Raw genomic sequence first — 26,727 nt, 5'->3', positions numbered from 1 at the left:
AGGCAAGAAAGTGATGATAGTTTCTTATCTTGGTAGGCAGATGACTTGTAACTATGAAAATCAACAGTAATCTCTAGAAGCTATTTTGGAACTATAGCAGACATCATAGAAAATACTTCCTAATGCTCCAAAGAAACTGGGTGGTTTGCTGGATATTCTTGAGCTGTCTGGGTGGGCAACAGACCTTAATCAAAGCTTATGCAGCTATCAGGGCTGTGAGCCCCTCAGCTGCTCCTCAGATTGATGATGGGGGGGTGGCTGTTGCTACACCACCATCAATTTGTCTCCTTGGGTGGGTGGTTTCAGAAGTCTTATTAGATAATCGATGAGAAACGAGTGACAGAATAGAAATGCACTGCACATGAGAGAAAGCAACTCTCAAGCACTGCAAAGCCACATCCCACCTTTTGAACATTAAAATAGTTGGTATAACACTTATATACCCAATATATATAGCATACACAATAGCACTTCCTGTTGCTCTACGCATTAATGTGAAAAAGTCATAAACATTTCATGTCAAAATATCAAGAAATATAAGTTTCCCTGACATATGGATTAGTATGAAGAACAGTTTATTAGCAGATAAAGAATATCTGCCAATATTTCAAATATATTCAACTATTCAACTGTTCAAATAATTCAACTAATTCAAATAATTCCCCCCCCCCACCTTTTTTTTTCCTTTGTGTATTAAAGCAACTGTAGGAGAAAGACAAAAGTAGAAAAAGATAAGAGCAGTTCAGGTCATATATTGGATATACATCTCTACATCTGATACAGGTCACTGTCTTATAAGGAGCTGTGATGCCATGTTTCATGTATGGAGTGATCAACAGTAGTATACAAATCTGCATTTTGGTAATTGAAGTGCTATCACTTTGACATACTTTAAAAAAAAAGAAGAAGAAGAAGAAGAAAAAAAGCAGCTTAATCTTATATTTACTAAGCTACAAACTTAGATAAATTTTACCATTACTAAAAAATAAACTGGTGATACTATGCAACAAAAATGCATTTACGTTAAAATCAGTAGCAACTCCAGCAAAAACACTCTATAAAAGAGAATATCAGGAGGTGAAAAGATTACTCAGAAATCTAAGATGCTTTTAAACAAGATTAAGATAAGGACCATTAGGGTTGATGTCGCCGACCTGTCTGCATTAAGATATATCTTGCCTGGTGCCTGCATCTTAGATGATTCATTCAATATGTGTCATATCAAAGTCAAGGTATCTAGCAAGGAGAAAAATGCTAATGCTTATAAATTTTACTGATAATCTATCATGATGAATAAACTGACCTTTCTTTAGTAGATTTTTAACAAAATAAGTTGTAATCTTTAGATAATAGCGTTATTTTTTTTTCTCTGCTAGCCATTGCTGATTAATTTGTTAGCTAATTGTTGACCATAACTCGGAAGCAAATTTACATAAATCTTTTTTATAACATTTATCATTTTTCTAGTAAATACACCTTTTAACCAAAAAGTAATAGATTTCTAAATGGAAAAAAAAAATCTAATCTCTAATGAAGTTTGGAATGTATGTTAATTTCCTGAATTTTAATAATTAGTCTCTGAATTGTTAATAAATAATTTTTATGGATAAGACCCAAACCAAATTATCTTAAAGAAAATGAAGTCTCAGCCAAATTTTTGTTTCATATATAGATTTTGGTGTAAATGGATAACTTTTCATATTGCTGTAGATTGCTGGGGTAAACTGAATAAATGGAGATTTTTGGATACTTATCAACACACAGATTTGGCTATGATACTTGGTATCTTATACGCTTGGTGTCTGTGATTGCTTTCCTTGTTGCTGCACAAAATAAATATACATGAAGTTGGGAAGAAGAAATGGGTCTTTAGTAATTGATATCCACTATATCACTTCAGGTGTAATTTAATTTTGAAGAAATAATCAACAAACAAGGAGGTCATAAACTGAAAATAATCAGGAGGTTAGATTGTTTTGCAGAATAGTACTTGCAAGAGTGTAGGTAAGAACTGTTTTTTAATCCAAACATGCAGAATGCAAGGATAGCATTGAGAATTTGTTATTGTTAGAAAGATAAAGCATTTATTAATATTTATACTACAGCAAAACATAAATTACTAGATTAGATTGGGCTTTATTTGATTTTAAAATGATTCATCAGTTCACTTGTTCTGTAGAGGATGTGAAGCTGATTCAGTAATATGCGCTTGGAAAGCAGAATGCTACTTTCCTAGTTCAGCTTCAGGCAACATAAATGGTTGAGAAAAGTCTAAGTCTAATCAAATGGTGGTTTTTGTTTTTGTTCTGGACTTTTTTTTTTTCTCCTAATCAGTTTTATTTGGTGCTTTAGTGCCCAGGATACCATTTACCAGTATTCAGATAAAAACGTTTTCAGATCCGTTACAGTTGGTGGTAGGTACCCAGGGACTAATTTTGAATGCCTGGTGTTGAAAAGAAGAGACCCATCCTTTTCTGCAGAAAATTCATGTCTAATATGCAGAGTGGGCAGTTGTTTTATTTCTAAGACATGCCTGCTTCCAAATGCAAGATGATAAGCATAACCTGACCGTTTTTCCTGTTACTTTTGAGGCAATTTTCTTTGCAAAATAAGCATGTGAGGGGTTTGGTGCAGATCAATCTGGGTCCCAACTATTCAATACTCAATCTTGAATCCATCTGGCAGTCTCAGTGCTGCTCCTAACAGATACCCTGCCTCGTAAACTGGCATTGCCTTGTGCTGCGTCAGTAAGGAAGTCACAACTATTAACGTGGAGGTGCAGACCAATTAATGCTGCCCTGCATTTGCCATTTTCCTTGCAGATTGTGTGCATGGTTTTAGTGATGCTTATGTATTAATTTTCTTTACGTAAATGCTGAATTTTATATTTAATTCCTGTATCTCACTGCTTTTAGAGCTCTTAGTTCAGAGTTTAAATTACATATCTTGGCTGATCATATTTTCTTTAATAAGAACAGAGAACTGGATGAAAGCAACTCCATTTGAACTAAAACACCTATTATTATTGGTTTGGCTTCCTTTTCAAGCATAACATATCAGCCAAAAGTGTACTGAAGCCATAGAAAACTGTTACTCTTCTTTTGACATACCATTCTTGTCAGTATTACACAACATTAGGCCTTAACCATATTCATTAACTCTGCTTAACTCAGCGAGCAGTATTGACCGGGAAAAGGGGTCCAGCTTGTCTTGTTTTCATGCAGCCTCTGAGAATCCTCCAGTTCAATCTAGATAGTTACTTGCAATAAACAGAAGGGACCTCAGTTTAACCTCGGACTATTGCACTCCACTAGCATTGCACAGCAGTGTCTGCATTGGATGTGAGCCCAGGTCCTTGCATATACTGTCTCCTGGCCTGGACATTAATGTGCCACCCCTATATATGACAGGCGGAGGAAGGGATATGGTTTCAGTATTAATTCTGAATGTCTGGTTTTTCGTAGTTTAGGCCAGGCCCCCCTTTTTTTTTAACTGGGATTTGTGTGTAGTGGCTAGAAATGAAATTTTGAGAAGTCTATCAGCATGGCTGGGGGTAAAATGGTTATAATATCAAAAAAAGAACAGAATATTTTCATTTCTAAAACTCTCCTGCAACAGAGTTTTGTAAATAAATTATAAGAAACCCATTTTTATACCATCAGTAAAAAAGCTGCCTTCTGACAACTTTTACTTATTTAATAAATTACTTCAATAAATTTACAAAAGATGGTAGTCTGTTTAGCCAGGCCTATTAAAAGCATTAAGATTTGAGCACTGGCTGTTAAAATGAGTAAATGGCAATATCACAAAGTTAAACAAATGCCAAAAAACATTTTCCAGAGTACAGGGATTGTAACAATACCATTAATGAGGGCAAAGAGGTTTTAATGCAATTTGCACATTCTAAAGTTTCAAAAAGAGGTTTTGAGTTAGTGCATTATTAATGTTCTGAACATCTGGAACTGTGTAAGAGCCATAGACATTGAGCAAGTGCAGGGTTTCCCCGCTAGGTCTGATGCTGACTGATTTCCTCCCTAGTGAAAAGCTTGTTTTAAGAAGTTTGAGACAGTAAAATGACAATATCCAGATAAGAGATAAACATTCCACTGAGTCCTTCTGCTTGTAATGCTTATAGAGAAAATACTGGAAACTATTAGATTTCTGCAGCTAAAAAGGTGAGTTTGAAGTTAAATGGCAAAACAGTTGTTTGTACCACAGACAGTTGTTGTGTGGTGCAATCTCGCTCATTACAGAATATTTATTGTGAGAAATTATCTAGTAAGTAGGTTGGATTCCATAAAATTGCTTACACTTTGCCTGTTAGGTGCATATATATGCATAATATGCTGGGATAAATCTGTTATCGGGAGTAACATTCTCCCTGATATTCCTGTTGACAGCTGTAGGAGAGCTTCGAAGAAGAGATTTACTCCTGTGTGTAAACACTTGCAGGATGTAGGGAACCGTTTGCACCCGGTATGGTTTATGACAGAAATGTGTTCTTGGAAGTGACAAAAATATTAACTTTCTACAGCACTTTAATGTTGCAGAATGGGGTTTGGCTGCTACAGTTTTAAAAAGGTGGGGAAAGCAAAATGTTTTAATGTGTCATATAGTTATAGATTTTGTAACTATAGCTAATATCCAACATCACATTGATTGAGATGAAAAGAAAATGAGGCCTTTAAACAGGCTGGCATATCAGGGGTAAGTTACGAAATAATTGTAAATTAATAATGATACTTTCTGCACAGCATTTGCTTGCTATTCTCAAGGGAAAGGCATTCTCTTACTTCAGAAGCCTTATTTATTTGAGCTGAACAGCTGCAACAGTGCTATTACAGTATGTAAGAAACCCTAAAAACAAGGAAAGACTTTAGGGAATAGAATTCTGTCGTTCTTGCTATCTCAAATTATGTGCAAGTACCTAACAATAAAAACAGTGCAAAATGATGGAAGAGTAATTAAACAACATGTGAAAAGCTCTCTCATCCCGGCTTCCCCAGCACTAACGTCTTTCCAGCGCTCCTGGAAGTAGCTGGAGTTTTTCCGGTGACTTTCAGAGGGCTGAGGTAGGTCCCATGACACCAAAGTGACCCCTTTTTTTTTTCTTTCTCTCTTTTTTTTTTTTTTTTTTTTTTTTTTGACTAATGTTGATTGAAAAGAGAGGCTTATTGCCAAGCTCTAAAGCTGTGTGTTTTGCCTCACTCTGATGAAAATCTCAGTAAAGTGATTTCTGTCAGATGGGGCATAATTTGGGGAAAATAAGTGGTCTAAAAAAACCAAATTTTAATGACTCAAAAAATATGCATTTCAGCATTTGTACCTAATAAAAGTAGATGGAGTCTTATTTTACTTGTTGTCCTCTCTTGGTTTTTCATCACTTGTTTTTCACTCTCACTCTGCACTGGTTCTTTTTTGTGATCCTTATCTTACCTTCTCTATGTTTTATGGAGTTTTTCTTCCCATTAATCATATACAGCATCTTTGCTTTAAGTTTTATTCTCCTTTTTTCCCCCCATCATTTAAAGGTTTAAAAGTCTGTAATATAAACTATCTAACTATGCGGCCCGTGCATTTATCCAAAAGGCCAATTTTTAAGCTGTGTACAGCATTATCTGAGACTTCCGAGAGCTACGATGGCTCCTGTAAATCTTAATGTGACTTCTGAAGTCTCCAGTTTTGTTTGCTTGTTTTCCCCTGATTTGGGCATAGTGAAAAGATGTATGTAAAAATCACTATGTGGGATGGAAGATTTCAACAGAATTGTCATGTAAGAGATTTTTTCGTAACCAGATAGATAATCTGTGCCTTCAAATTCTGTTGTAAGCCTCCTTCTTTCATGTCATCAGTTCAACTGAGTTCCTGTGCCAAGCTAAACTTGAAGAAGGAGCTGACAGTTCACACCTCTGCCAGATCATTTTTTGTATAATCTGAGAGGCCACAGCAAAAATATTTCCTTTAAATCAGAAAACCAGAGTAGTGCTGAATTACGCGCCAAAGGAATCACTGAAGTGTTGCAAAATATCAGCTTTAAAAGTCTGAAGTGTTTTGTTATAGATTTATTACAGTGTTTCACTTAATATTTTTAATTTCTTGAGTTTTATTTTTCTTCGGTGCTTGGTGTACTGATGGCTAATTTGAGTTTTGACCATCCACATGGGGTATTCACAGAGCAGATCAAGAAAAATGTTGGACTGTATCAAGCATAAAGTTTTCTCTTTCTTTAGGGTGATAACAGAGAATCTGATTAGCTGCACCATATATATTTTCCTTCCTAAATAGTGTGGCAGGCCCCTAGACTGGGAGTTAGGGGCAAGTCAGAAGAGAAATGACCAGGTAACAGATTTTTGACTTCCCCCCACTGCAACACAGCAGCAGGAGGCGTTTGGTTAAGAAGCTGCCCAACGTGGCTGCTTCTGTTTGTGATAAATGAGGGTGAGAGGCTCTTGTCTGCTCTCCATGGAGCGTGCTAGAGCACTCACGTATCCTCCATCACTTGCACCGAGGCTAGAAGCCACGTTATTTTTTTCTCCTTATTAGGATTTGCTGTAATAGCCATTTTATTTGAAAATCTAGTTAATATTCTTGCTTCCCCAAATGTGTAATTTCCTTTATTGTGCAGGTCCCATAGGGCAGCATGCTGTTTGTGACTGCACTTGTGGTGAAAACTTCACCTTTCTCTTAGTTTACGTTTGGGAGGGGATTGAGTGTTCATCCACCTACCATCTTCACCGCACATTCAGAACAGCACCCGACGGGGGTTTGTGTCTAAAGACAGATCTAGAACTTTTGCTTCAAGAAAGGCTCAGCGTGGAGCTGTGTGAGGGGTTTGCCTTGAATAAAAGGAGAGAAGCAGAATAACCTGGAAAGAATCCACTCTCACTCCATAAAGCCCACCAGTGCGGCACCGTTTCCTTCAGAAAAAGGTTTGTTTCTGGCCAGGGGGTACAGTTAGTCCATCTTTTCTTGTCTATCACTGCTCATCCAAGTCCTTGTCACCACCTAGTCCTACACGTCTGTGAGACTGAGCAGTTCCCATGTTCTTCTGGTCCATGTGTTTCCACTTTCAGCTTCAAACTCATGCTTTTGTTTTTCTGGGTAGGTCTTTCGGAGGTTTTTTGTGTTTATCTTTCTTCTGATAATGGTTTCTTCGGAGGCCCATGGAGGAAAAAATCCATTAAGATTAGGTCTTTATTCTTGTTATACATGGGAGCTTAAATTATTCTTGTTTACATGACCATACCATCATGGCTTTAGTTGAGGAAGTATTTTTCAAGCCCCAGGCTGCCCTTTTGTTCCTCAAAACCCCCTATGCAGCAAGTGAGTCAGTGGAGAACATTCTGCAAACGTGCCCAGAGAGCAGTCGGGTTTGGCTGGATGAATTACAGGATCATGGCTCGCCTCGCTGTGCTGTTTCTCCTAACCAGTTCCAGTCCTGTTGCTAAATTAGGTGTGACAGCAGCCTGCTGACACTGACAGCGTCGTTTCGCCGCAGCAGGTTGGGCGGCCGCGTCTCCACTTACCTGCAATCTGCCCTTAGCCTCCTGGCAAAGCTGCAGCCTCGTGCCCATGGTCTGCGCTCGGTGGCGTTGAGGTGTTCACGCTACAGCACCAAGAAACAAACCCTGTCTTGGACATCAAAAAATGAGAATTATAGAGTAGTTACTAAGCAGTAGAAAGAGCCTGTGGAGCAGGAATGAAATAAGTAGCTGCTTTGAGGCATCACTTATGTGTGGGTGACTGAACATAAAGATGTCTGCTTCCCCATGGCTTGATTTCATTTGAGATAAAAATGTCCCTTTTTGGCTCACCAAAAAGTACTACAAATAAATGAGACTTTGGTTGGCATTTTAAGCTGTTTAAAGCTACTTAAAATTACATTCTTTAATTCCATGACGTCATTTTTATAATATTTACCCCTCCAGAGCAGTGCTACAATAAGTTACATGGATGTAGGCAGTGTAAGGATACAGGTTTGAAAGGTATCATTTGGGTTATGGAGCTTGTCAATCCTGCTGTCTTGTCAACCATATTTTATATTCTTTTAGATGTTTTATGTTAGAATGTGTGCGTGTAAGTGCATATATACGTGGTGTGTGTATATTTGTGGTGCATATGTCTCTTTTTTTTAATACTTATAAAACTTAAATGACGTCAAAGGAAAGATCGTCTTTGGAGCCACACTGTTGTCTGAGGTCAGGATAATCAATTATTTGGTGCGCTTCCTAAAAAGAAGTAAAACAGTGTATTTTTATGTGCATTTTTTGAAATACAACGTGCAGTTCATCATTTCCTGATGTGCAAATGAGGGAGAAACGGTGGGAACAGAGGAGCTGCTTGCTGTTCGCGTGCAGGAGTTTCCGTAACGCGACGCTTTGTGCGAGGCCCTTCCAGCGTTTGGCGGAGCAGCCTCTGCTGGTGCCGGTGCCGGGATGTTGTAGCACTTCACTGCTGTCAGCTCGGGGGAGACTTCTAGGTATGGTTTGGTGCCACCTTATCTTCTTGCATTACTGCCTGTGAAGAATGAACAAATAGACTTTCTGTGGCTTATTGAACTGCTACAGTGACCAGCAAGGGACTTGCAATTATTCAGGTGCCCTGTGGCGCTTGCTTTTTACATCAAGCAGATACTTTCTGGTAGCATCTGCACATCATATAAAGCAGAATCTGTAGCGACAGTCTGTGGCAGATTATTGGATATTATGTCTAAAAAAATTATATGCCGTAGTGGTAGATGAGTGTTTTCCTCGGGAATTTCACACCCTGAAAGCAGGGTAGTTTAATATTTTATTACACTGTTAGTTTGAATACCCTGAGCACACAGCATCAGGAAGATAAACTAAAAATCTATTATTGTTTATCACTTTTGAGCTCTGCCTTGTCAAAATGCTGCAAGCTGAATTGTTGCATCTAGTTAGCACATGCTATAATTTCCATTGTAATTAACACCTTTTGCTTGCTTATTTTTTCTGCCATTTAAGTAGCAACTGCATGGGAAATGAGTTTTCACAGGCAAGAAATGTGCTGCACTCAGCCTGCGAATACAAGAATCCAAATAGAAAATAGCAATTAGAGTCAACATGTTTTTCCCTCAAGAGCTTTTAACAAAAGGAAAAGAAAGCAGGATTTGAACAGTAATTATTAATAAGGAACAATGCATAAAAGCACCATTTTTTTAAGGTACATCTCGCACAGGTTACTCTGACCTTACTATTGTTCTGTACCATTGCAACCTACAGAGTTCCTGGTCTTTTTGGCATTTCTGAGAGTTTCACTGCCTGATGTGATAGAGATGCGAAAATCAATGTGCCAGGAGACAGATCACAATCTTGTGGTGTTTATGTTCAAACTCTAATCTTTGCAATTTATTATTAATGCATTAATGAAAAAGGTAAGACGTCAGCTGAAGTAGATGTCTTTGCAGCATTAAAACGATTTTGTTGCAGTACTGATAGCTTTCCACGACACTGTAAACTTACCTATATTATCTTACCTATGTTGCACCAGTCTGCTGCTGATTTCCTTTTTCACTTTCACCTTCTATTACCACAATAATTTGGTGGTGCCATTTGTACCAAATGAAAACATCCTAGATTACTTCTGCGTTCCTAGAAACTGAAGCCTTAAGTTGGATTTGATCATAACGTGAGAACTTTTTTCCTAAGGATCAGTTATTCTGAAAAGTCTAATGTTTCTCTTCCCACATTTGGAGGTGAGGAGAGGAAGGTGGGATTGGGCTGGTGAAGGCATTGCTGAGGAACTGCCTTGGCTGTTCTGTAGGCACTGCTTGCTGCATGCTTTTTTTGAGAAAGCAGAGCATTAATCCTCTTTATAAGGTAAATTAATAACTAAGGATTTAAAATGCTTCCATACATTTAGAAATATTTGCTCTGGTGGTGAGTGTGGAAGATCCAAAGCCAAACTGTGCTGTTCCTCACGCACTGTAGGAGCCGCTTCCCCGTGACACCCACCGAGCTGCCTCCGCTGAGCGCTCGAGCTGCGCGGCGCCTGCAGGCTCCCTGGGCCTAGGACTTCACCTCGGTGTCCCACGTGGCCCCGCGCCTCACTGCGGATGTGCCACGATGACAGCCTCGTCCTTCCCCCTCTTTATTCAGGAAAAAAAAAAGAGGTCAAAGATGACCGGGCTTGTTTTTGACTGGTAAGGAAGGGGACGTCAGTGTAGGATGCTGACCTCATTAATGAATACATGTTCTTTAGTTAATAATTGTTTTGTGTTTGATTCAGAAGCGGCTTCTAAGCAGTTCTTTTAGGAAAGATTTTGCTGGAGGAGGAAAGATTTTGCTCTGTGTAGAGGATTGTTCTCTCGGTAGAAAGTGGCAGGGCAGTGATAGCCTAGGGTGAATGTACAAGCAGTTCTTGTAACACAGAAAGCTGTTGTCTTGGTTAATTTTAAAACCTCAAAAGAAATCTTGTTTTGAACCAGGTTGTTTAGAAGCAGCTGTGAAAGGGCTCAGGCTAAATGCTTCAAAGGCAATCCAAACTGTTTCGAGGTAAAAAACATGCTGATTTGTTTGGAAAAAAGATTTTATATAAAAAGCTTCTTTAACTGTAGAAGCAACATATTAGCCACGTTATTCTAGAGTCTTTGGTGTGCAAAACATTTCATTTTTCATTACTGTTGTCGCCGTTCACGTATTCCATTATTTAAGGAGGTTATTGAAAAATTGATGGTATGTTGGTACCAGAGAGACATCCTGTAGGCTGCAGTGTTGATTTATGGCACATGGAACACAGTTCAGTGCTTCAGTTTCCTGCTGGTGAGCGGCACTTTGTCACTGTCCCTACCGAAAAATCATACCAGTGAAATCCCCTGTGTTTCCCCCAAGTTGAGTGATGCATACTTTTTCTTCAAAAATGATTATGAATTATTCACCTTTTATTGTGCTGGAGTGTGCACATGGTGATCAGCATCTTGTTCATAATACAGAGTTCTTCACCATGTTCAGGATTTAGTTTAATTATGTAGTTGAGTTGCGTGGTTGCTTTATCTACTTTTTTTTTTGCCTTTCTTTTTTTTTCCTTTTTAACACTGTGTGTCTGCCAGGCCTGTGTGGACTCATGCAGATTTTCCTCTGTATTTCCTGGTTTATGTAGATACCTCAGCGCATAAAGTGCTTAAAACTTTAAAAAGTCACTTTTTTCACAGCACTTCTTGGGGATTCTGAACACCCATGTTATTTTAGAAAGTTTTGTTCTTCAAGCAGTTTTTCTGTGGTGCAGCTATGGTATGAGAGACCTAAGTGCAAAATCCCTTGCAACGCAATGTGCAGCAGTAATAGAGATTTCTGACCGAGGGCAACGCTCTCTGAAGAGCTGCTTGGAGGACAGATTCCATGATAGAGACCACCTGTTAAGAAAGGCTGTGTGATCTTTCTTGAGAACTCTGTGAAAATGCAAAATGTCAGAATAAATGCGATTTGGATGGAGGTTTTCAGCTCTTGAGTTTCGTCTCGAGGCTGCTAGTCTTTCAGATAAATCTTTCATTTAGAAGAGGAAATCATGCTAAGTGATGATAGATTTCAGCAATTTCACTTTATTCTTGTAATCATGGCTACCTGTGCAACTTTTGGTTCTTGAAATCTCCTTCCTTTGACTGTTTTTCCTTTAAATGGGTACAGTTTAATTTTACACACTTGATCTGCTTTTTACTATGACAAACTGTAAGGATTAGCCATTAAATACGCGTTAGACCATCTCCCCTATCTACTGAAGAGGAGAGCTGCTGAAAAAGGGAGGAGTGTGCCTGAAAGTTGTACTCAGAAGAGCATAAGGTCTTGTCTCATTCCTTCCCAAATTCCGCTTTTATTTCAGATTTTTCTAAGAGCTTTTTCCACATTAAATTTCTTCTTTATATTGCCTAGTCTTCATGTCCTTTAAGACAAAGAAATTAGTCTTTTTTTTTTTCTTTTTTGCATACTCTGCCTTCAATTTTCTTTTAGTTATTTCTTTTATAATGGAATGCTTTTTTTTTTTTCCAGCAGGAAAAAAAAAAAAAGGTTTTTTGTTTTGTTTTTCTTGTATTTTCCATTTTGCAATTATGAAGCATACAGAGCCTCCCAGACACTCTGAGAAAGAGGATCAGACAGAAATTGTTCTGGAGCTGGTACTTTGTAAATGAAGTCCTCTATTGCCTGTGGTGGCCCAATTGTGCTGCTAAATAGTGGGGGAAATGTCCTGGAGAAAGGAAGGATCTCCTCCCATGCGTAAGAATAGCATCTCTGTGTGGCCTGCTCCCTTTAAAATGCTGTATTAAATTGATTTATTTTTGGCACACAAAGGAAAAAATCACTTGTTCTTAAGCGTAGGAGATGATGCATGTAAAGGTAACATCGCTGTTATGTACTGGCTAACCCTGTAATGGAAGCAATTAAAATGTGGTACAATTTGTGTGTACTTTATGTATTTTTGGTGTTTTTCTTGCTTCTCGTTTATAGTGAACAACAAATCTCTATTTTGGAAGTAGTTTTGCACAAATGAAGCATTTTTGAGCACTGATATTTTAGTGTTCTGTTTTTAAGGAAGTGTGATGTGTGACAACGAGAAGAGCAGAAATGTAACTTGACACTTAAGATGCTTCCTTGTGAATGGTTATGTTTGTATTCTGTATTAGCCTAATCATTCAGAATAATTAATTTTAAATACTTATTTGTATTATGTTGGATACCTCCCTTACGCATGAGGATGTTTCTGTGACTGTCTGTTGCTTAACCTTTCATGAAAATCTAATTGAGTGCAAACAACTGCTTAAATAATTCAATGGTCTAAGTTATTCTTGGCTGGTATAACCCTGCCTCATGCAGTGCAAAGGACTGGGTGTCAAGCAAGGTTTTGGCATCGTGTTTGTGTGTGTGCTGAATGTAAGATAAAATCACAGCTGGAAAAGTGTGCTGGTTTATTAGGAAGGAAAGGAAAAAAGATTAAATGTCAATTAGCTCCCCCACTTTGGCAAATGACTTGTGACTAAGAGGTGCAAGTTCTTCTAAAACACATCCTCTAAAAGACGTTGTATTTGTGGTGCTGTTCATAAATGTTATCTGATTTTGGTTGCTTCCTGTTCATGTTTCCAACTTTATGTTCTTATCAAATATAGTGTGTTTTTATAGTATTGTTTTTCATAATTTTAGAATGCTATATGCTTTTTATTTTTAATTTGAATTTTGGACATAAGAGATGACTAGCTAGTTGACCCAAATATTTTCACTTCTTTTTATTTTTTTTTTTCCAAAGAAACCCAACCTTCTTCTTTCAACCAAATCCTTCTAGAAAGCAGCTCTTGTCCCTTCTTTCCTGCATGCTCCTTCATTTCCTTGTTTTCTTCCGTTGGCTATTTCTTTTCTGTTCACTTCTACCCTCAAATGATTCTTTTTTTAAAAAAATTATTATTATTATTATTACAAAAGGTAGATGTAGAATTAAATTACTAATCCCTTGCCACCATGTTGCCTTTGCTTATAAATTGTTGTTCCCCCAAACTGAAGAGCTCTAATAGCCCTTGAGGTCCATTACATAGAGGATTTGAGCTCTTTTAATACAGAGGCTTGGCAAGCTTGTAGTTCAGGGGGCTTTAAAGTGACTTTTACTAATTCTGTGCCTTTCCAGACAACCTTAGATCTTGAAGAAATATTTTTATATGTAACACCAATATTTAAGCGATGCGAGAACAGTGGGTGGAGTCCGATCAGGTCTGTTCTCCAGGGTTCCTTTGAAATAACATCACTATAAGACCACTGCTGTTTAAACAAAAGCCTAAGTGCATTTGTTCAATGGCCGAATGCATTTTGGAATTATCACCAGTACAGAGACAAATTTCACTCTTTAAAGTAAAATTAGAGCATTGAACCCAGTCATTAACCATCATGCTGAACAGAAAAGAGCTTTGAGACCATTGGGAGAGTGGTTTGAGCAAAAGAGTTTCAGCTGTAACCCACCAGCTGACTCAGCAAAGTGCCCTCTCCTGAAAGCTTATTAAAGGTAATGCAATACCTATGGAATTAGATGTAGTATAAAAACACCTGGGCCTTGAGATCATCAGAGGATTACTTTCATGGAAAATATGCAGTCATCTCTAGCTTCAGTGTGAAGAGGGATCTGTCAGCGTCTGTAGGGTTTTGGTTTGCTTTGTTTTTTCCCTCTTCTTCCTCCCTGAAAGGTAGAGAGGAGGCAGCTGATGCAGTTCTGGCTATGCTGTGGTACCTAGGCAAAATGGAGTACTTTTTCATACAGTCCAAATGGTGGAAGGACAAGAAAACTGCATTTCTTCTTGACATCCTATCTGAACACATGGGTTTTCCCTACATATGGGGGGAAAAAAAAAGGATTTGTTTTTGACACCCACTGTTTTTTTACTGAGATGCATATGCTGTATTAATTAGGAATTTTGCAGAGAGGAAAACTCAGTTAACCAAGTTTTAGATTAGATTACAGCATTGTAGCATCTCCGTGTCTCCTCGAGTGTCCCACAGCTGCTGCGGGTTGGATGGTGACCCTGTTCCTGCAGGTCCCGTCCCACGGGATCCTGCTGCTCTGCTCGGCCCGGGGCTGCCTCTGCGGGTCTGCTTTCCATTTCTGAAGTTTGATGCTGACTGTGTGTAGGACTTCTATTTGACCCTTCAAACACGTTTCCAGCCCACTGGAGACACGCTTGGATTTGAAGCAGTGCTTATTCAAAAAGAAAATTCTAGTAGCAAACACATGAAGAGCTCTGCATGGGAAAAGGCTTTTAGATCAATGTTAGTCCCGTGAGAGTTGCTGACTTTTTGCACTAACAATGGTGCCAATACTGTGATTTCTCTCTCCTTTTTTTTTTTTTTTTTTTTTTTTTCTTTTTATTAAGGAAAACCTTCTCCCAACTATCCTTTATTTCCAAAATGAACCTGTTAAGGGTTCTTGACACTGGAACTTCAAATCATTAAAGAAATCTTACATATAAACAAGATGTAAAAATACTGAAATTTGGCAAACTTACCTTTAGTGTAAAATCATGGTCTGTTTTAAGAGCGTACAAGATATATGTGTTAATTTTCTATGTGTGACTTTGTGTTTAGTTATTATGTTAGTATAATAACAAGACAGCAGGTAGTTTTGAAGAAAAGTAGGAGTAGACAATACAATTGTAATCAGCAATTATTGCTAAATAATTATTAGTTTTTAAACTTGCCATAAAGCCAGAATTATTTTACTCTTGCAGCAGCCTAGGTTGTGAGTGTAGCTTCATTATCCTGTTTTGTCCTGTGCTGCTCTTGAAAGTCTTGCTATGTTTCTAAGTATCCCACAGGCTCCCTGAGCACATTTTGATGGAGGGAGTTTTTTGTCATTCTTTTTAGCTTTAGTGGCAAGATGCAACCCATTCATTACACGAGCCAGTGCTAAAATATTTAAGGACTGTTCTGTGTAAAGAAATTTAGTAACAGGTGCTTGTAGTGGGACAAGAGCTAGGGAGTTGTAAACCAGAAAAAATAACTCATCGTGCTAGAATGTTTTCCTTTAGACCCTCCCTCGGTCTCAGGTATTTGCTTTGTAAAAATTGCTGTCAGGGGGTAATGAATAGTGCAGGAAACACGCGTTCCCACGTTGGGCTGCAGCAGGAGGCTTGCTGCAGTTAAACTTCTCAACTTCTTTAAGGTGCTGGAAATTACAATGAACTTGCCTTAGGGCAAAATGCATTACACAAATCTTTGATCTTGATTCGTGACATGGGAAACCTCTAATGCAATTTCTGGCACTGCATATAGCAAAACAGCAAATGGAAAGGGGCAAAGCTTTTCCTTTTTCCCTAGGATTTAGCCTAACAGTGAAGCATGATGCCGAGAGATGGTGAGAAAACCTTTTCCCCCAGTCCCAAACTTTAGGAAGGCTTCAAAAGCTGCCTCAAAAAGCAGATGATGACAAAAATGGATGATAGATCTAGAGATCTAGATCTAGGTGCTTGCAGCTTCCATGCATCATAACTTACAGGTGTTTTTTAGATTGCAGAAGGGGGAAAAAAGAGAAAAAGCTACCAAAGTAAACATAATTCAGTGCATGCGAAGATGACAGATTCTTTCTAACAATATTTTCTGCTCTCCTGAAGGAGGACCCATTTGTTAATAAACCATTTGAGAATCCATTTTAAAAGGATTTAATAAAACATATACAGACTGCCTTGCATTGCAGAAACTATTATTCCCTTGGGTAGAAAAAGTGACTGACTCTGGACATTAATGGCTCCTTCCTGTGATTCCTGGCATTATATCTTGCTCCCATTTGCACTTTTTCAAACCAGAGTGAAATAATTTTTCATGAGAATCCTGCACTTGATTCGTACCTCTCATGAGACATGTGTGTGTTCTATATTTTATTTATTTGTATTCAATCGTGTCCCTAATTCTTGCTGTTGTAGGAGCTGTGTCTGTAGCAGGGATATTGTGTGTATTTGTGCATACTTCCTGCCTATAAGAAAGTTTCCATAACCAGCAAGCTCCATTAAATGGGGGAGGTAATAGCTTTTGTGTGAATTAAATGAATTGTTTTGTTATTGCCAAGGATTTTCACTTTCATTAATAATTTGCATGTTTTCCTCCAAACTCTATATTTGCTATTACAATGGTTGCTGCCAATGAAAAGAGAAACCTTAACTTAGGAAATACTTGTCTGAAAGGGCCTGGGTGACCCACAAAGGAGAAAAGATGTTTTCTTAAGAATTTGGAGGAAGGTTTTTTACTACCAATATTCCTCATATAAACACCCAAACTCCAGATTTTGGCTGGAGGGCATCGCAAAGGCACCTGGCCGGGAGTTAGGGAGAACGGTGGTGCTTGTGCAGGGCAAGGTTACAGGTTACAGACCTCTGGAAGGGCAGTTGGAGGGAAGTACAGGCATAATCCTCAACAGAGATCCTGAACTTAAAATCTCTGCACGTAGGAAGCCAGGTAACTCTACTGCACATCAGTTAATGACACACTAGGGATCACTGGACAGTAAAAGGAGTAAATTAAAGTATTTTTTCTGTCTACTGGACCAGATCTTCTCAGCTCATTATAAAATGTGTGGGTTGCCTTTTGTTTTTTTTGAGGGCAGTGCAGAGCACCACCAGACAAATATGCCGGCTGGAAGAATGGATCTTTCGCTCCCTACTTTGATAAAATGTCATCTAGGAAAAGAAAAAGAGCGGGTGATGACTGCTAACTGCAAAATGACCCCCATCCATCTGGCCACTGATCCTGTGTTAATGTCCAATTTTGCCTTTTTATATATATATACACTCACATATGTATATATATGTATAAAATGTTCATTATGTTCATGGTGGAAGTGAAACAAGCTGCACATTTTAAAGCACTAAAATATATAAATGCTAATGTCAAATAAATTTAGAATTTCTGTTCCGCCTTAGATATGGCAGTCTTGGTAATCAGAAAAACAGGTAATTTCTCATTTTCTTGTTTTGTGAAGTGCCTGAGGATGCTCGTTAGTGGCCATTTTCATACTTTTAGAGTGTCTTGCTTTGATAACTTGAAAATCTGCATTGTTTCTAATCTGCAAATTTAGTGGCCCTCGTACTTATTAACTGTCACGTAGCTGCAGAGCTATCTATAGTAGGGAAGTTTGTATTGATAAAAGCAAATACTGAATATTATAATTTCGCAAAAATTAAGTGTTTTGATTTTTGGCTTATTTGAACAGTTCAAGTGATGGACCTTCATTGCTGCTTTTGTGCTTGTTTTCAGATGTTGGACAAATTAAGAGATCGTTGGATGCATACCGGCTTGTGGAGAAACCTGGAGCAGGTCAAGACAGTCATTGCAGAACCTCAAGGAGGAGCAAAGAGTGACTTTGATGAACTGCTGAAAATATACTATGATGCAATAAAATGTAAAGGAGGAAAAGGTAAGTTCTTCAGACTTATAAAGAGTTTGATAAAGAAGCTTCAGAAATGGGAAGGAGATTTTCTGCTGTTTGGGCTGATGCATTAGGATACACATAATACAATGCAAATTTATTTTGCAGCATCTCCACATTATTGATCAAAATAAAGTTAATCTCATTGTCTAAACGTAAAGTGCCTATTTTTATATCTGGTCACCTTTTCCAGGCTGATGTATGCTGTATTATGTTCTATTGTGCTTAGCTTTTTAAGATCTTGGTGAAACTTTCTTCTGATACTCAGTTTATCCCTGGGAATGATTTGTAAATCCTTCTTTGGCTTGTTCAAGAGGGAGCACTCCTGATAGCTGTGTGCAGAGGAAAAGTGAGTGAAGGCTTGGATTTCTGCGATGACAACGCCCGGGCAGTTATAACCATAGGTATTCCGTTTCCAAACGTGAAAGACCTGCAGGTAGGTTATCAACACTAGCTGAGAGTTGTATTTGACTTTTATGTAATGCTCATAATACCTTATGTGCGCAAAGGACTTTTTTTCTTAATGTTTAATCTGGGTCTTCCACCAATCTTGTATGAACTAAGTTACCTTCTCTGCTGGGAAGAATTTATTTCCTGCACTCATATTGTTTTAAATAAATATATTGCTGATTATTGTCTGATGTTGCTAGTGAAGGCTATTGCACAGTTAAAGTGCTCGCTATCCCTATACATGCACAGTCCATGATTCTGCCTTCATTTAAATGCTTTCATGTACTAAAGCTTGTCTCATTTGTGCAGATTTAAACCCACCTTTTGATTTATCGTAGGAGGAGATTTGGTTTTGAAAGTCTAGGACAAATGTTAGGAAATGTCTATTAAGAGATTATTAAGCATCCTTCAGGTGGCCAAAGTAGCAATACGTGAAGTGTCGTGTGATAAACCAGGAACAGCTTGACACTGGTTGCTGATAACGCCAAATCAAACTAGCAAATTTATAGGTTTGCATTTGAAAGCCCAAACTGACTCAGCTTTGGTTATAGAGATGTGTCGCCTATGGTCGGCTACAGCCTTGATACAAAAAAATGACATCCTATAAGAACTGGAAGGGTTATGGTAGGAGTGATTGCCAATGTCCTGTTCTCTCAATGTCTGCATAATTTTCTTGAGGCACTTCCTCAATCATAAGATTTTCCTAAAAGATAATGCACTCCAGTATAAGGATATGCATACACAAAAAATATTTAACACTCTTTCTGGAGTTAAAAATGCCTTATTTTAGAAGCATACACTGAAATGATATTTTGGAAATACTTGATCTGTGGAATGGTTGGAATTCTGTCATTCACTGGAAATGATTTCCAGAAAGTCAATATTTTTGTATTTTAAATGATACAGAATTAAACTAAAAAGAATGTGTCAAGGGTGAGTTGTGTTCATGATGAATTATGTTCCTTAATCTTAAAATAGCACATTTGATTTTTCCTTGGGATTCAACCAAATACGAAATATAATAGGAATCCAGTCATTACATCCCGTTACTGTTAACTAAATTCCAAAAATCAATATTATGTTGAATTATATATATTTTTTTTAAATTAGACCGAAGAAAACCTCTAAATTTTTAAGTAAGGATAGAATCACTAGCTCCAAAATGCAAGCAGCTGAAGACTTGAGTGTATATATTTAGATGCAGTACAGCACAAAGCACTGCAGTGATCAATTCTGGATGAGAGGAGGGCAGGCAGCAGTCTCTCGGCGTCAGATTTGAGGAACTGGCTGATGTGTGGCACTGCTCCTAAATAATGCCGGGGAAATGGTGGTTATTAGAAATGTGTCTTTTGCTTAGTGTCTGAGGCTCAAGTGATGCTCGGGTGTATCCGAGGCTCTATGTCAGATATCTCAGAAAGTGTTGATTAGTGCAGTCTTTAACCACTAGTGCACAGACTGTCAACGGGGGAAGAAGGAAGCAGAGAGAAATCACTGTTTTCACTAAAGATGATTCATTTGTGGCTTTTTAGAAATATATGCATGGATACAGAAGGAATTTTGGAAGTTCAGCTGTGTGTCAGTTCAGCCAGGAAGGAAACTGGAACTAGATTATCAACAGCTAGTTTCTAAAGTAATGAAGGTTGGAGTGTAAAATACTACATATATATCTTTTTAAAAAAGACCACTGTCCCCTGAGGCTGTTCTCTTTATCTCTCTGGGAGAGCTGATCCCTTAGTATTGCTTCCCAGAATGAAATAATGCAATATAAGGGGTATGGAGAAGTATATGCTGTATTTTTTTTTTTAACCTCTGTTAAGTTTACATGAAACCACCATGGTATCCTATCTCCTGTTCTCTGTTAGCAGATACAAATGGCTGTTTATTACTTCAATCCTCCTTGACCAACAGACCTTACCCATATATCTGAAAGGAAAATACCCTAGAACTGAAGGAATTTTAATTTGCAGGAAGGATATATGAATTCTTTCTTGCAAGAATTTGCTGCATGCAGCAGAGCAACTTTTTTTTAGGGTGGCTTTTGTCTGTCTGATTGTTTTGTATCAAAATTGGCTTAAAGTGCCAAGTTTTTATTTCAATGTTTCTCTCTATTAAGTATTTCTTTGTCTTGTGATTTTTTTTTTCTGGAATTAGAAGAATCCACATTCTTCTAAACATTAGAGGACACAGTGCAGTCCACCTTTCTTTTTAGGGATTTAGGGAATGTTCTTAAACGAAATGATTAAAGTGTATATGATAGTTAAGACATTTGCTTTTATGATATATTTGGTTGGAGTTTCTTTAGATTTTGTGAAAAATTGGTTAAATATTGAATAATGTAAACATTCCAGCTTTGAAAATTTGAGAGGAGCTTGGGTTTTGAGTAGGCAGAAAAGAATTCTGGATGTAACAATAAAAACTAAGTTAGACTTGTATATGACTATGTTCACAGGTGCAGCTATTGCTTTACATAGCAATGAGTGCTGAATGAAGAAATTGATATGCAGATTAATAATGACATCCCTTTATAAGTAGGAAATGCAAGTGATTAGCAATTCCCTTGGAAAAATCAGAGTGTTGTACTTCTGGGATCACCTTAAATTGCCAAAAAGTGCTCAGGTTGCTACATGGAAATACACTTGCATGTCTGCTTTTTAGGTTAATAACAGGCCTCTTCAGACTCCGTTCTATCCTCCCTAACTCCTGCACAGAGCTTTTACTTGTGTGAGTAATCCCATTAATATCACTAGGACTGTGCACAGTCATAAGGGTTTGTAGGATTGTACCTTTGGAGACCAATATTTTATGCTGGCAGTTTCATGTTGGCTCATCTCCACTAATACTGCTCGTCTGTGATCAACCTGCTTTCTAAATATGTTTTATGATTTGTAACCTGATGCTAATACCAGTGAACTGTAATATTTGAGAACATAAATAATGTGACAGAAAAAGGTCTGTAATCCCATATACATGTTATCTGATGCTAACATGCTATTCATTAACTTCTGTTATATATTTTGAATTGCAGTATTTGGATCCAGACATCAGTCTTTACTTGGGGGAAAAAAATAAAACTCATTGTCAAGTATGATGTATAATATCCAATTTTATTTTCTCCATATGTTTGTGCTAAATGTATGCCACTACATCAGGTATTAAATGGCAAGCATGCAGTCTCCTGAAATAGCTGTGCTTTTACAAGTTGCATTATTTTCTATAAGCTTAGTTTGTTTGAAAATAAGAACCTGTTTAGAATATCCTCTCACTTCTTTCCTGCTTGCTTCACCTTAGAATTTCGGGCACGGAGTATCTCACATTCTCTCGTTTTTATAAAGAGAAATGTCCAAACCACTTTGTCAGCATTAGGGAAACAGCGGTGCCTAAGGATCCGAAGTGTACTTGGTAATAAACAATACTGTTTTAGGAAAGAGAAGCCAACCCCCTAGTTCTGCATTGTGGAGAACAGTTTCATATTCCACAAGAAGCAGATTGCTAAAGCAAAATATATAAAAGCAACGTGAAAGGGCTGTTTTAAGCTATGGTGCTCTCAATGGTAGGGTTTGGCTCTAGTGAAGCAGGAAAATTTATTTCAGAGCCAAAAATGGCTTCTTTGGCTGTGACCAGGATTTCCTCTGCCCGCCTCTGGGAGCTAAAACTAGAGGTAGGAAAATTTGATTTTGGAGCCAAGTGTGACTTGTTTAGTTCCAGTCATAATTTACTGTTCTTACCTTGGGGACCTGAAAATAAAGAAACTCGCTATGAAATGTTGATAATGGGCGACTCTGAAGTGCAGGCATTAAGCTAACTTTCCCAGAGAGCATTTCTTCACTTCCACCTTTCCAGATGCTTTTGATCGTGCTGCAGTAGGGTGTACTTAATCATGTAACAGCTAAGAGAACTCTACCAAAATATATAGAAAAATGCACTCAAGCCCTTTTACATAAATAGATGTGCAAAGAAAATAAACTTGATAAGACTCGGCTTTCTGTGCATTGACATTATTCAAGAACTGCAACAGAGTTTGCCATTAATGAGAAGTGTTTCCTTTAGCTGCTATAGAGTGAATATGGCAAATCCTTTTTTTTTTTTTTTTTTCTTCACCATTTCCAGCAACATAATTTGTGAAACATGATGTAAAACATCAAAAATATGAAGCGGGGAGCAGAAAAGCCTTTATGGGCAAGGCAGATATCGTGGCAGATTATGTATGTGTCTTTCTTAGAAAGAAGCACTGAATTGGGTAAATGAGTGTATTTGTACACACATAATTGCACTTCTCTTTCTTCCATGCCCCACTTCTCAATTAATTTAAATTAAAAATTGAGATTTAATAAAAAAAAATAGCAGAAGTTTAATTCAGGAGTATCTGTAAAATCCTATGCAATGTTCCTGCAGTGAAGAGAGGTAACATTTAAGTTCAGCTTATCAAATAAGGCTAGCGGATGGCATTTCTCTTTTACTGGTGCAAGGCTAATGTCAATATGTTGGCACAGATTACAGAAGTCATCCCTGAATATATCCAGAAGTAAAGCCCGTGGATAAATAATACAGCAAATCAAAACTTTTCCTTTACCTTTAATAGTTTACTTCAGAATTTTTTATGGATCAGAAAAGTGATTTTCTTGTGTTTATCTTGTCCTTAGCAAGTAGTGTTGACCTTTAAGTTTTTACTTTACTGTCAAAGTATGTTGAAAGCTTTAAAAGTGAAGCTATCACCTTGGGGATTTGTAAGGATGACTGACACTTACCACTTCACCTTGGACGCAGCGGCACTGAGCGTATGCAGCAGCGTTGTACCTCAGGGGAAGCTGTTTGATTTTTTTCACTTCTGCTTCACTGGAAATGGATTGAATTTTCTCTTCAGAGGAGAGTTTTGGTTGCATTAGATTTTAATCAAGTCACTTGTTCACAGTCCCTCAAAGCCTACAAGCCTGAGATGAGTAGATGGGCCTGGGGTGAATGTGCTACATGATTTGTCAAACCGTAAAACTTCAAGATCTCGGAGATGCCACATGGTGTAGTTGACAATACTAAAAGTGGTTACAACATTATATAAACTTCCCGTCTCTTTAACACTGGGATTAAGAGTGCGAATACTTGGGAAGCATTTAGTCATAAGATACTTTGTGAATTCAAAAAAGGGAAATGTGGCTTTGCATAAGATAGAGCCACGGCTGCCCTGCCCCGAGGGTAACCTTGCCCGCCTAGGCTCCGGCACACAGTGATTTGCTGTTGAGTTTGGGGGCTATCTCTTTTCAGTGATCCCTCGTATTGCAGTTTTTGGATAAAGGGGAAACAAGCCATCACAGGTCTTCCATATATGTTTTCTCTGTATATAAAACTCTGGTAATTTTGGCTAGTTTTGACTGTATCTTCACTAAGCCCACGTGTGTTGCACTGCTCAGATCCATGGCAGCCCACAATGCTATCTTGTTTAGAGTATATGGTGTTACTGTGTCCACAGGTTGTTGGCTTTCTATTTAAAAAATCCAGTATTTGTGTGTGAAAACAAAATAGTGAGATATTTCCGTGTCTGGTGACCGTTTTTAGCAAGGCAGATGATTAGAGCAGCAGAAATAAATCTTTGTCATACACAGAATCTAGTCTGATAAACTGTAGACATTTGCATGGTTTATACTGCTTCACATGTATTAATACTGCTTGCACTTCGCATTTAAAGCCATTTAAACATTTAAAGATAATGTCCTGACATGATGCCTTAATGCTGTGGGCTAACAAATTGAGACATTGTGTTTCTAGATACGGTTTTCAGTAGGTCTGTTGAGGAGCTGAGCATGTTTGAAGCTTGTTCTCGACTCACCCAGGTCTTTACACGTACATTATTTAGTCTTAAATCTCACAGAAGTGAGGATAGAAAAGTTAAATGCTGTACTACTTAATGCTACTTCCGTTTTCGGATGTAAAAGAAAAATTAATTTTCATGTCCTTTACTTTCCCACACTTGCAAACTTTTATGATTCCTTGGCATTCGTCAGGAGGAAAGTAGATGGTGAGTATGTTCTGGGAGAGCTCTGGCTATTGCTATTTCAGGTGGAAGAGCAACTCTAACTGGACACATGAGATTTTTAAGCAGATAGATTTGTTTAAAACCATTTTTATGTCTTTTGGGGCAGTGGAAGAGGGAATAAGAGCACCCACGTGGGGTTTTTTGTTTGCTTTGGGCAGATGAGGAATTATTAGATTTTAAACACAAACAGTGTATTTTCATGTCTCTCTTTCCTCTGCTAAAGGCAGAGAAGCAAGTCAGTGGATTGCTAGAAAGCACCTTTGTATTTTCTGGTTTTTACGCTCTGGAGGTTCGATGCAGGAGAGCGCTGGGGCCGAGCATCACACGCTCCTGCGTCCACGTGCTGAAACGCTCCCAAGCCAAGTTTCCTTTTTCCTATCAGCAGCCATCGGTTTGTTCTTTCTTTAACTTGGGCTGTCACAACACGGCTAAGTGCTGATGTCAAGAAAACGGCCGGGTTAATTGAGCGCTCCCTCTAAGTGCTCAGAGCGGTGCCGAGGGGGTCAGCGGCTCCTGGCTTCAGACTTCTGGGTACTCGGCCTTGCAGTCCCCAGGTTGCAAACTGGGGGTCGTTTTAATCGACCTGGGGAAACAGGGGACAATTAAAGTGGTTTGTGGAGTGATGTCTTGTCATGGCACAAGCCTGGCTTGCTAGCAGCAGATTGGCCTTTTTTGTTTGTTTGTCTAAAAAGCAAAGTATGGTTCTATAATTGGTTAAACAAACTGCTCCCGCTGAAAGTCTTGATTCTTTGCCAGATGAGCTAAACCCAAATTGCAGTCATTTTATTGATTTTAAATAGCACAAAATGCAAAATATTGTGCTGTAGTTTAGCCCATTTAGCCTCTGGATTTTTTATGGTGATACTAGCACTGATAAATCACTTGACCATATTCTGATTATCGAAGGTAAATATCTCATGTGTACGTTCTCCAGTTTGGTTTTGCCATAAAGTCTTTAGGATTAAGGTTTGGTTGGAGATGAAATGATTCTGAACGAATGTCTGCTGGGACCATCTGCTTATTTTTACTGAAGCAAAGTCTGTAAAATTGTTCTACTAAGTAGTTTAGCAAGTTAGCTTTTATTCTTTGTCACTTAAAACTTTGTCCTTAAAAACTTTCCCAAGTAAACAGACTTCAGACATGATGTTGCAGAAAATATCCTCAAATTTGCTTATCATCTTGGTTTTAATTACAGCTTCCAACTGAGGAAAAGCTCTATATCCTAGGACTGAAGGAATTCAATTTAGAGGATAAAATGTTGCTTTAAATTTTATTGCCCAAGCATTGTTTTTTTTTTTTTTTTTTGTAGAGACTAGTAGGATGTAATAGATTGCCATTTTTACACCTTTCTTACTGTTAGATACAGCCCTGGTTTTGCTGAATTTAAATTCATGTGGTCCAGCCTTGCAAGAAAGGGATGTTGCAGGCTTCTGTATTGAACTTTGCAGGTTATCTTGGGGCTTAAAAAGAAGTTTCTTTCTTTCTCCTAGTTTCTTCTGAGCTCCATGTGATAAGCTCACTCATCAAACGATAGTTTTATACCCTAATTACCACAGATCTCCTATAGTTACCTTATGCATCTCTTGAATGCTGAGTAAGCCCGTGCTGCTTGAAATGAAGTGCCCTCACCACAGCTAACCCCTGTTTCCTCACTTCAAAAATCCAATTTAATAAATGCTCCTTAAACAGCAACTTGTTTTGATAACTTTAACTGAGGAAAAAAAATCCAAAATACATTTCAATTGTAGCACAAACCTCCCCAACCTATTTTTCCAAGTGATAAAAAGAAAAAAAAAATCTTTATGGCATTTTTTTTTTGCTGATATTTCTCAGTTAATATTCCGTAGCGAAAGATGTCGACCTAATTAAGCATTAAAGGAACGAGCAGTTAGCAGGTATAATGTTGTTAGACTTCAGTTAATGTGAATGTGACCATGACCTCCCAGACAGATCAAAGCCTAATCTGTGTGACAGCTACAAGATGGCAGAGCTTGCCACAGGCCTTGTGCTGCTGCCCGCGCGAGCTATTTGTCTGTAAAGCATGCCTCATAGCTAGGAGTATATTTTTAAGGATGAACAGGTAAAAGTAAAAGGCTGTCTTTTGACATTTTAACTAATCCCTTCTAGCCTGTGGTTTACTGCACATTTAGGATATTTGCTAGCAGGAGAGACTGGCTTTTTCACATATGCAACATGTCATTTTGAATCGGGCGTTGATTTGATGCTTGATAATGTAAGAGTTATACAATGAAATAGATTCTGATTGCATTAAAATGACATGCCCTGGCCTTTTACCTTTAGTAGACTTATAATGAAAACTGAACTCTCAGCAATGCAAGTTGTCATCTCAT

General features: G+C 38.0%; 1 protein-coding gene across 1 annotated transcript in view; it reads left to right on the top strand.

Moving 5' to 3' along the window:
- Nucleotides 1-26,727, top strand: part of BRIP1 (BRCA1 interacting DNA helicase 1) — a 98,517-nt gene that overhangs the window by 17,806 nt on the left and 53,984 nt on the right. The window contains exons 14-15 of the mRNA XM_088535880.1: nt 17,730-17,889; nt 18,216-18,337. Coding sequence (XP_088392006.1) covers nt 17,730-17,889; nt 18,216-18,337 — 282 coding nt within the window. The remainder of the gene's footprint in view (nt 1-17,729; nt 17,890-18,215; nt 18,338-26,727) is intronic.

Source organism: Tinamus guttatus, unplaced genomic scaffold (assembly GCF_059628265.1).
Source record: "Tinamus guttatus ecotype Peru unplaced genomic scaffold, ASM5962826v1 Tinamus_guttatus_pri_ptg000043l, whole genome shotgun sequence".
NCBI lineage: Eukaryota > Metazoa > Chordata > Aves > Tinamiformes > Tinamidae > Tinamus > Tinamus guttatus.
This window is presented reverse-complemented; position numbering and strand designations above follow the sequence as displayed.